At 41.1% G+C, this 10,396-nt stretch overlaps 2 protein-coding genes across 9 annotated transcripts; one reads left to right on the forward strand and one right to left on the reverse strand.

Annotated features, from left to right (window-relative positions):
- Positions 1-516: 516 nt before the first annotated feature.
- Positions 517-4,708, reverse strand: LOC119160752 (uncharacterized). 8 transcript variants are annotated; one of them, XR_012887778.1, is made up of 13 exons: positions 4,372-4,708; positions 4,207-4,310; positions 3,968-4,081; positions 3,676-3,862; positions 3,471-3,560; positions 2,845-2,880; positions 2,749-2,784; positions 2,647-2,679; positions 2,545-2,583; positions 2,431-2,462; positions 1,849-2,028; positions 832-1,051; positions 645-759 (listed from the first exon to the last, which is right to left on the reverse strand). XR_012887778.1 is itself a non-coding variant. In XM_037412972.2 (12 exons), exons 1-12 carry the CDS (start codon positions 4,571-4,573, stop codon positions 632-634), a joined length of 1,221 nt encoding a protein of 406 aa, XP_037268869.2. In that variant the 5' UTR covers positions 4,574-4,700; the 3' UTR covers positions 517-631. The 8 variants fall into 8 exon arrangements, 7 of the variants coding, with proteins under 7 accessions (XP_037268869.2, XP_075737113.1, XP_075737115.1 ...); XM_037412972.2 differs by lacking the exon at positions 1,849-2,028 and having other exon boundaries at positions 517-759; positions 4,372-4,700; XM_075880998.1 differs by lacking the exon at positions 1,849-2,028 and having other exon boundaries at positions 517-759; positions 2,647-2,784; positions 4,372-4,701.
- A 56-nt stretch (positions 4,709-4,764) lies between these two features.
- On the forward strand, positions 4,765-8,415 carry LOC119163069 (uncharacterized). Its single transcript, XM_037415001.2, has 3 exons — positions 4,765-6,067; positions 6,637-6,754; positions 7,150-8,415. The coding sequence occupies exons 1-3, from the start codon at positions 5,015-5,017 to the stop codon at positions 8,400-8,402; spliced, it is 2,424 nt and encodes an 807-aa protein (XP_037270898.1). The 5' UTR covers positions 4,765-5,014; the 3' UTR covers positions 8,403-8,415.
- Positions 8,416-10,396: the final 1,981 nt, after the last annotated feature.

Below are 10,396 nucleotides of genomic sequence, written 5' to 3' on the forward strand. Positions count from 1 at the left end.
GATCGCTTTGTATTGATGCAAAGATTTCTTTAGCGTTTACGCTATGAAAAATGTTGAGAATTTGCGTTTGTGTTGTGTAGACTCGCCCTTATTCCTCGTTATTTTTGCGATATTTCGCTTATACGCTCCTCACTGGTAGCATAATCTGGTACTTTTTCCAGAGTGTATACAAGTAATGTTGTTAGGACTACGTCAATAGCGGACGGGTGTATACCCCAGGTGAAAATCTGTAACTGGGAATCTAACTGGTTTCAACTGGTCCCAGTTGAACTGGTTTAAGGAACACTTTTCCAGTTGGGAATTTTTCCCAGTTGGGAATCTATTCCCAGTTGGGAATCTATTCCCAGTTGGCAACTGGGACCAGTTGGGAACCTATTCCCAGTTGGCAACTGGGACCAGTTGAGAATGCATTCCCAGTTGACAACTGGGACCAGTTAGAACGCATTCCCAGTTGAGATGTTCTTAACTTTGAACGTGCAAATGAGCATTCTAAGCACATGAAAGACTCCAAAGGACTTATGTTGAGTGTATATGAGACGATTCTATTTATTAATGCAGAAAAAACATTGCACAGCCCTAGTCTTTGGTCTTCGTTGGGTTATCTATGGATTGAATGCATTTCGCAGTACATTTACTGTGGAGGTTTTCGTCGCTCTGCCTTGATGCAATCCTGAATTTTTTCAGTTAGTATGCTGGTCAAGTTTCGGGCTGCAATGGACGAGTCGGCGCCTGTCACATGCGACCAATGGTTGAGTGTTTCTGTAAAAGAACAGGTGACATGTTACGTGCACTTCTCAGGATAGATTTAGCACATATACACAGCAGACCAACCTTCCAGAACCGCGACCTTTTCAGGTGTCAGCGCAGGCTTTGCAACCTCGCCGAGGTTCCTTCTTCCTGGAGCTACGCCACCTTTAACACTGCGTGACGCTAGCCCTTTCTGGGACCATATGGCTTGTGCCGTTTCCTTCACCACCAGCCTTGCCTTCTTGTGAGACAGAATTCTTTTTGCCTGAATAGGCGTCAGGCAGATGCCCTTTTGAAGATGAAACTGTAAATATCAAGGAAGAGAGCGATGCAACATCTTGTTCCTGTAATTATTATTGGCTGACAAAGAAGTTCAACTTAGCAGGCGTACAAATATTGAATAGCAAAAATTTTATTATTACAAGTTTTTGTGCAATATAATTTTTTTCTGAATGTGGTAATGAGCATGGTTTCTTTTTTTGTTTACTTGACTTGTGAAACAGGTTGTGTGGGGAAGGGGGGGGGGGCAGCCTTGCATCACTGCAGTTTATTGTATGCTTACCAGCTGGTGAGCACCGGACTATGTAAGAGATTTGAAATGCTCCTTGGCTTTGCCACCGCACGCTATCGGATATTCACGTGAGAGAGGAGGCATTTTCGCGCCACTTTGGCAAAAAGACAGCAGCGGTCTAGATACAGGTACTTTAAACAATATTTTTGGTAGCCCTGTATTTAATTTTTTGTTAGCAGACATACACACCAGATGTCAACCTATATATGATGATTAATGCATACTACAATTTAGGGCATATGTAATTATTACATGTTCCATAATGTAGGTGTTGCCGACTTTCAGTATTTGAGAATTTGAAGAGCACATATTCAATTCACGAATTAAAATATTCGCAGGGCCACTATTCGATTTGTATTCGGATATGCACATGCTTTTGCCACCTCATATAGTGTTTCTAAATGTCCAAATTATCTGTGGTATTGGTAATATATCTAGCTACCGAAATTGACAAGGGCAAGTATACAAGCCACCTGTACTTTCTAGAAGCTAAAATGTAACATGTACTGCAGAAGATTTCACAAACTTACCAACAACTGCTGCTGTTTTGCACCACTGTCATTGGCAACATGCCAAGTAGCTGCACATCGTTATTGTGGAGGCACCTCTGAGCTGTTCGGCAGGCAGTTTGTTTCACACGGCTTATAATAATATCATGGGTTTCATGTCCCAAAATCACATGATTATACGGGATGTCAATGTGAAGGGATCTGCAAATTTTGAATATAGTGTGTTCTGTCCTCAATAGGAGTATTATATTAGAAAAGAGGCTGTGTGCACAAAGATAATAGTAAATCATGGTCACTAAGATTACAAATGAGTGCTGTAACTAAATCAGTGCTGTGAAGCTAGATGTAAGTATAATGTAATGAAGTGACAATTAGTTGGGATGCAATCACTCAATTTACTGAATGTAAACACATTTAATTCAAGCTACCATAGTTGCTGGTGTGAACATATAACATGCTACAATTTATGTTGGCATCTACAGTATAGATTTGAAATTATTTACTTTTTGACCATTTGCATCAATCATGTTCAAAGAATGCAACATTATGCTAATTTCATTGTGTGCTTGAACTTCACAGGTAAAGTGCAAAATATATACTCACAGAGCCATCTTCTAAATATGAAAAACATTTCCCTGAAAAAAGATGTTGCAAATTTGTGAAACATGGAAATTCAGTAGTTTCCTACAATAGAAGCACACAAGTAAAAAAGCCTACTTGGACTAGGCAGGTCATCAGATTCTTTTGCTGCACATGCTGGAAACACAAGGAGCAAAGCTAAATGTTTACACAAATACTACACATAAGCCTGTAACTCACCAGTCATCGAAGTGGGAGGTTCCTCTATGAAGTCTGCATAAATATTTTGCATTGTTATAATTACACGTAAGCAATACAATAGAAATAAACCTAAAGCCTTACCATCAATGGCACTTCGTGAGTGTAGACTGCCAGCATCTGGTGTGAAAAAGCCAAAATTTAGATCTCACAGGAATAGACAAACATCCTCCAACTTACTCGGTGACCCAGGCACAGTCTCTTGAATGGACTTTACTGCATTTTTTTGCAATTTTAAAATCAGTTACAAAGGCTGTATTGAGAAAATAATCTAGCCTCTTGCAATTTTTGGCATGCATCATTTTACTTCATTTATGCATGCAAAAAAATCAGATCTGTGTGCATAGTACACCAATTTACAAAACTTGCTAATTTTATATTTAATACTATTGCACATACAATTCATGCAGTGATGGAAGCAATACATGAACATCCTGGTTACTTGTGTGTTTCATTGTGTCAAATGTCATTTGCTAAGGAAGTGCAACATTGCATTTCCTAGCAAGTCTCAAGGCAAAAGTCATCAAACATGCATGATCCTTTGAATTCTTTCCCAGCAGGAACAAGCTTTGTTGACTCACTGGACTGCAAATAGTATACTGCAAAGTGCTTTAAGTAAATCTGAAAAATAATTAGTGATTATGAAGTAACCGATTATGCATCTTGATCCATTACATGAGAAGGGAATACTGCTTTAAGTACTCTAGCTCAAGAAGTGCTCTTATGCTATATGCTACAGATGATTGTCAATTCTATGTAGTATGAAACTAATAACACTAAATTTAATAACAAAAATGAATATGCACCTAGGTTGCTTGTGGCCTTTGCTGTCTCCTTTCTAGCTTGTACAGTGCAGCTCTCAACGTCAGCCTCTTTGCTGTGCTGCAGGTCTTCAACTGTCAAAATATTCAAGAAATGCTCACTAGCTATGAAATTAACAGGTTGTCATCAACATATAAAAAAACTTTCTCATTTTAAGAACTAAAATCAATATATAATTATTGTACTTACACCTCAGAAATTTTGAGTTTAACAGCACCTGCTGTGAGCTAACTTGTTCTTGCAAGAAGATGTTGTCTTGCCGCAGCTCCTTGCATCTCTTTTTCCAAAATTTGGTTTTTTTCTTCTCTTCTGTTACTTCTGAGCTGGACACGAGAGAGTCATCCGAGCTTGATGATGAACTCAGTCGCGTTTTTCGCTGCGTAAACATTTTTTTTTTTTTGCTTCACTGAAGCTTTTTCACAGTGAAAAGAAGAAAAGAAGTTTAAGGAAATCGGGTATTATATAGTTAATACACGCTCACAGTTTGTTCCGAGTTCTGTCGGAGAGCGTGGCTCATCTGCTTTTTCAAGATCTGCTCGTACCGGTCTTTTTTTGCTGCAGTTCGGTTGACAGCTGTTTTTTTCATTCTTGCAGCCTGCAAATTTTGGATTAGACATACTCCCAATATCTTAAAATAATTCGCACTTCCTTAATAGATTCGAAAAAAAAGAGAAACACCTAAAAAAAAAAAGATTTGCGAATGAACAAGTGCGCACTTACAGTGGCCTTCTTGGTCACAGCTCCTTCAACGTCCGAGCCTTCCTCAACTGCAATTTTAGGGATCGGAATTCTTTTTGGCGATTCCCGAGCTTCTTTCTCTGTGGCTGAAAGTGCAAGTGTGGATATTAGACTAACGCGTAGATCAGGGTAGATGGATGCACTTACCGCCAAGTCGAAGTATCTGGGCTTTATATTCACCCGTGTCGTCACCGTTTGCTTCATCCTCCCAGTGAACGACATACACTGCCTTGCCATCGAAATCCGTCTCGTGCTTCGGATGAAAATCATGGATATCCTCCACTCGCACAACATATCTACGAGTGTCATGTGCATGGTCACTATCTAGAAAGCGAACTAGCGCGAACATTATATCGAACCAAATATGACAGTCAACGGGCTCAGCGCGCACGTGGGTAACGCGGGCCTGACACAAAGTGGATTGTACTCAGCTTGGCCCGGCTTCGCTCAGCTCAACCAACCAAGCCAAAACTGCTTGGCCTGGCCTGAATTTAAACGCGTACAAATTCATAAATAACGTTGTTAAAGAAACGGCCTATATATAAATAAAAAACCTGTAACGTTCGGTGCTAGAAATGCAAATAAAAATATATTACCTATTATTCACTTCATTGCTAAGCCGTTACAAAGCCGACTGAATCCAGATCTCAAGTCGTTTGCATGGCGTTTGCGCTTTCGTGGATCGAAAGATTTCCACTCAAGCGCACGCTAATACATATCGATTTGTATTTTTTTTATTAGACTGAAGGCATTTTACCACAGTTCGAAGTGTACATTCTGTACCGCTAACATGTCCCGGACGCCTAAACGACGGAAGTTATATCTAGAGCCATCCTTCGATGGGAAAGAGCTGCCCAGATCAACGCGGTACAGGGCGTCTCGCCTCGCGACTGACACTAGCCAAGTGGAAAACGTGATGTCTGATGGTAATGCTGCTGCAGATGAACCTGCTGATAATTCGCCAGTTCGCGTCTGGGCAAACGATGAAGTCGACGAGTGCGAAGAGTCGGGACCGAGCGACGATGAGGAAGCCCTGGCAGAGAACGCAAAGGAGGATGATCGTGAAACTGATGGCTCCTTTGACTCCGATTTATCTGCTGAAGACATCGTGACCCTAGTCATGGACTTTGCTGTTAACTTTGGCCTGGCGTGGACACAGGTAGAACACCTGATGAAACTAGTCAGTTTTTTAATGAAAAGAAAGGATCTCCCTGACACGAAGTTTCTGTTTAAGAAATTTGCGGGAGTCTCCACTGATAGCATGGGCTTTCATTTCTATTGTCCCAACTGCATTTGCCTTCTCGGCGAATGTGACGGGGACCTTAAGAAAAGAAAAGAATTCAATGCAACATGTACACAATGCCAACAGTTGTACAGTGGAGATACCCTTACTGCGCAAGGAAGTTTTTTTGTGACCCTTCCCATGGGGCAACAGATTTCTTCAATTCTTTCGTCTCAAGATACTTCCAGGTCACTTAAAAACTCTTTAAATGCACTTGCACATCGTTCACACGCCGCCTCTATGACAGACTTTACAGACGGAAGTTTGTATCTGCACCAAAGAAAAGAACTGGGTCTTGGCGCTATGGACATCACATTGACCATAAACTCGGATGGTAGTCCTGTGTTCAACTCATCCAAGTTTTCGATATGGCCCGTGCAGACGACAATTAATGAGTTGCCGCCCGGATTGCGTTTGAAAAATGTTACTGTTGCTACACTGTGGTATGGACAGTGCCACCCAGACATGACATTGGTGTTGGAGGCATTCACGAAGCAAATGGACTCGCTTACCAGGAGTGGTATCGAGTGGACATGTGATGGAGAGACCTTTCAATCAAAAGTGAGCCACTTCTATTTCATTGCGTAGTCTCCTCCTAGCAAACTTAGATGCATATTGTGTCCTTCCGCAATATTCCTTAACCAAAAACTAAAAAAAGAAACAGCAAAAGAGAAGGCAAATGAAAACTTACTACTGTAGTGATACTAGTTTTTTTTGGCTTCATGAAAAAGCTTTCATTTTAGTCTAATTTAACTGCTATATAACGCTTTAAAAACTGAGCAATGCACGAAATATTCTTGACTTTTGGTGAAGTGCCTGATTTAACTATAATTCTTTTAAAATTATGTTACAACAAATAATGGTACTGCTTTAAAAATACATATTGTCAACACACAAGCATTTGAGCCAAGTTTAATACCACTGTCGCACAGCCACTTGAACTCACAATTGTGCCAGATTCAGATTGACATTCTACACCACGATTAGCCTCATTCTACTGCTTGCACAAAGTAGGCAATCGGGACCGAGAAATCTTATCCCGACCAGACTTGAGTATGATTGAATTTGAAAACCAATATAGCACTGTCCCATTTCTTCATTAAAACTATATTCTTTTTGTTACATTACAGGTCTATTGTTTCGCTGCTGTAGCCGATGCTCCAGCCAGGGCTCTGATGCAGAACACAGTCCAGTATAATGGATACTTTGGGTGTGGCTGGTGTTTGCACCCTGGCAAATGCATTGAAGGTAAGCAAACTGACTTGTGTACAAAAATATCTGACAGACTACATCCTGGATATCAGCTTCACAATCACTATTTTGTTACTGAAATTTGGTTTGTGCATTATTATTACATCCTACTTAATTTTATTTTCACGCATTCTTTTCTTAAAGTATTTTTGTCACACTAAAAGTTAACGTGCATTCAAGACATGCTAGCCTTCTTCTTTACTTTACAAACTTCTAGAAAGCTTCATGTGGCCTTCACATCTGTATGCATTATTACAGCAGTTAGGAGTACCTGACATTTGCAGGAATATTATTACCAGTTAGAAAAATCTAGTATTCATTGCTGCAAAGGTTTTTTTGCCCACCCTCCCGAGTTTTGTATTTAATTTGTTTCTATCATTTTTATTTTGCAGGAACAGTCAAGTACCCTATAAGCGCTGAAGCTCCACCCGACAGGACTAAAGAAGGGATGATGCAAGACATGGCTGAAGTGCACAGGACTGGTGTTAATGTGCGAGGAGTTAAAGGGCCTTCCCCATTAATTAATTTGGTGGGGTTTGACATTGTGTGGGGCTTCACGCCTGATTATATGCATGGGGTTTTACTTGGTGTCACACGCCAGTTTATGGAGCTGTGGATGTCTGGTGTAGGCGCTCCATATTATATAGGGTCGCCACAGTTGATTAGGATGGTTGACGAAAGGCTTTGTGCCATTAAGCCTCCTCAATGCATCACGCGCCTGCCAAGATCTGTTGAACTGAGAAAGTTTTGGAAGGCAAGCGAGTGGCAACAGTGGCTGTTGTATTACAGCCTTGTTTGTGTTCACAGAATCTTGCCTGGCAAGTACCACAAACACTTTAGCTTGCTGGTGAAAGCTGTATACCTCCTACTTGGAGATACTGTCTCAGCCAAAGACATCAGGGATAGTACTGAGTGTCTTGTGCAATTTGTTATTCAAGTCCAAGTTCTCTACTCTAAGAAGGAAATGACTTCGAATGTACACTTGTTGTTGCACCTTGCAAAAAGTGTTACAATGCAAGGGCCACTCTGGGCACACTCTTGCTTTGTCTTTGAGGCGGGCTTAGGAAAGATTAAAAAGCTCGTCACTTCCGCTAAAGGAGTGCCTCACCAAGTGATGAGCAGAGTGCTTATGGCCAGCAAAGTTGGCGCACACAATGCAGCCGCTAGTGAGCAAGTTAAGAATTTCTTGTGCTCTGATTTGTGCAACAAAGAAGAGTCGCTGGCCCTTTTGGGAAAACCAAGAGCTGTCAGTGAGTCCATTCATAGAATTATTGAAGCGCAAGTCCCACACCAAATCACAGGGCCTGTTGAGGAATATGATAGAGTTCGCATCTCTGGACGCATGTTCCACAGCGAACAATATCAAAGGCCTCAAAAAACTAACTGCACAGCTGTACGACTGCGAGACAATATGCATGCTAAGATCCAGCATATTGTGTCAGTTAGCTGCAGTGACAGAAAAAGGATTTATTTTGTGTCTAACAGCTATGTTAGTTCTCTGTGTTTCGGCACAACACACATTTCATGTGTTCAGAAGTGGGTGGCACAGAATGTCGTCGAAGTGGACAGGCAGGCAGCTCCATGCCTGTGGATTGACTGGAACGAAAGGCAATTTTTTTGTAATCTTGCCAATCGTTTCCCATAAAAAGATTACCTGATTTTTGTTTGCATTTAGCTTTTTGGAAAATTTTAAAGGTGTCATGTTATACTTTTTATGATAAGTGTGAACGCACTCGGAGTTGCATGTAACTGACATGCTACACATTTAACTACTGCCTTGCTCATGCCATGCCAGCATGTCCAACATTCCCTATTATTTTAGGTTGTTCTTATAAGAATGTGGGCTCAACTCGGTTCTTATGGGGACCATTTCAAAGGCACTTGCACATTTTCCAGGCGAACCCAATGATTAAATTCACTACTACTGTTCTCAAAATAGTACTCAAGCAATCCCTTTTGCTTGTATTATTATATGGGTTTAATCGTGTAACCTTTGGTTATGTTCCTTTGGATGAATGTACTTGTATGAATAAACCTTTCGTGCTGTTCAGCCACATGCAATAAGTCACAAGCCATTTGCTTCTAATATAGTTGTGTCTGCAGCATGTCGGCAGTAGTCTCAGTTGGGATAACTGTCGGCACTACCCCACATTTAGTTGTTGCACGGAAGTAACCGCTGTACTGCACACAAGACTATTATGCTCCAACAAGATGATAATATTAATACTCGGGCGTCAATCAGGCCGTGATGGATGTAAAAAGATTGACAACAGCTGTTTGATATTAGTTCAATGTAATTATGCTAAAGCGTACGACTGAGTGCACTGTGTTGCTCAATTTCGATATGAAATATTTCACAATAATAGGATTTTCAAAAATACGAGATTAAGTAAAACTGTTCAGATTATTCTAATATCGAGGTAAACAATGTAAAGAGGCTGACATCTAAAGAAGAAAAAATAATTCATTTATAAACCACAACTCACCATTTGCAAGATGACAGTTACTCATTGTAATCTATTCTAATACTGGTCCTTTAAAGTACTACTAGGCTGGTAATACAGTACCCTACAATGAGTAGGACAAAAAACCTATGGATAAAACCAATTCCTTCAAGTGCAGCAGTGTGTCACATACATCTAGTTCAATTTTTTTCTGTTCTTTCACTGTAACGATTCATAAAACCAAAAAAAACTGGCAGCATTTCTATTTAGGGCACAACTTGGACCATTTTCTTCCAATTGAATTGCTTATGGTTTTCAGCTGGGCACTGCTTCCAGTTCAAGGGCATGCTCATGAAATTCCTGTGGTCCCTGTGGGTGGCCAGTTGAGTTGGGACATGTTGGTAACTGGAATCAACTGGGACCAGTTGCTAACTGGAACCAGTTTCAACTGGGACCAATTAGTTCCCAACTGGGACCAGTTGCTAACTGGGACCACTTGCAACTGGAATCAACTGGTACCAGTTAGTTCCCAACTGGGACCAGTTGCTAACTGGAACCAGTTGCAACTGGCATCAACTGGGACCAGTTAGTTCCCAACTGGGACCAGTTGCTAACTGGAACCAGTTGCAACTGGCATCAACTGGGACCAGTTAGTTCCCAACTGGGACCAGTTGATACCAGTTAATACCAGTTGAAACCAGTTAGATTCCCAGTTACAGATTTTCACTAGGGACGTGAACTGTTATGTCTGTGCGTATTTCTTACTAAGCCATGCTCGTGTATTCGCTTAGTTGTATTTTACGAGCTGCCGTATTGTGTTCAAGCAGTCTGGTTTATGTCGCATTCACAGCAAGGTGTATCTTGGATTAAAGTGCACACACATGTGACCATGCTGGGTCACCTTTTCAAGGGTGTAGCCAGTGTTCATTTCTGGGTGAAGTGTCGAGCCCACTGTGTGGTTGAACCAGTCTTATTGTATTGAATTATATAGCTTGAGCCCCACCTTGTGGCAACGCCGAGCCCCTTATACTATAACTTAATTCAATTAGGACAAAAATTGTGTGCTTCTTCGCCTCTTTACAGCCGTCATTCTCTCTTGCTAATTACGCGTCATTCTCGCACGTACAACCGTGGCTTTTCACGCATGTCGATTTCAAGAGTACTGCAGCTGCATACTGTCCGGCACTTCAGCATG

This window comes from Rhipicephalus microplus, chromosome X (assembly GCF_043290135.1).
Source record: "Rhipicephalus microplus isolate Deutch F79 chromosome X, USDA_Rmic, whole genome shotgun sequence".
Classification (NCBI taxonomy): Eukaryota; Metazoa; Arthropoda; class Arachnida; order Ixodida; family Ixodidae; genus Rhipicephalus; species Rhipicephalus microplus.

What these genes read in the sequence shown, in the direction of transcription:
- LOC119160752 (XM_075880998.1), bottom strand. Translation starts at nt 4,573, where the DNA reads ATGTTCGCGCTAGTTCGCTTTCTAGATAGTGACCATGCACATGACACT. An exon ending in GACTGTGCCTGGGTCACCGA is followed by an intron (nt 2,785 to 2,844) that starts GTAAGTTGGAGG and finishes TTTTCACACCAG; the next exon opens with ATGCTGGCAGTCTACACTCA. An exon ending in CATATTTAGAAGATGGCTCT is followed by an intron (nt 1,052 to 2,430) that starts GTGAGTATATAT and finishes TGATATTTACAG; the next exon opens with TTTCATCTTCAAAAGGGCAT.
- LOC119163069 (XM_037415001.2), top strand. Translation starts at nt 5,015, where the DNA reads ATGTCCCGGACGCCTAAACGACGGAAGTTATATCTAGAGCCATCCTTC. An exon ending in GAGAGACCTTTCAATCAAAA is followed by an intron (nt 6,068 to 6,636) that starts GTGAGCCACTTC and finishes GTTACATTACAG; the next exon opens with GTCTATTGTTTCGCTGCTGT. An exon ending in CCCTGGCAAATGCATTGAAG is followed by an intron (nt 6,755 to 7,149) that starts GTAAGCAAACTG and finishes TTTATTTTGCAG; the next exon opens with GAACAGTCAAGTACCCTATA.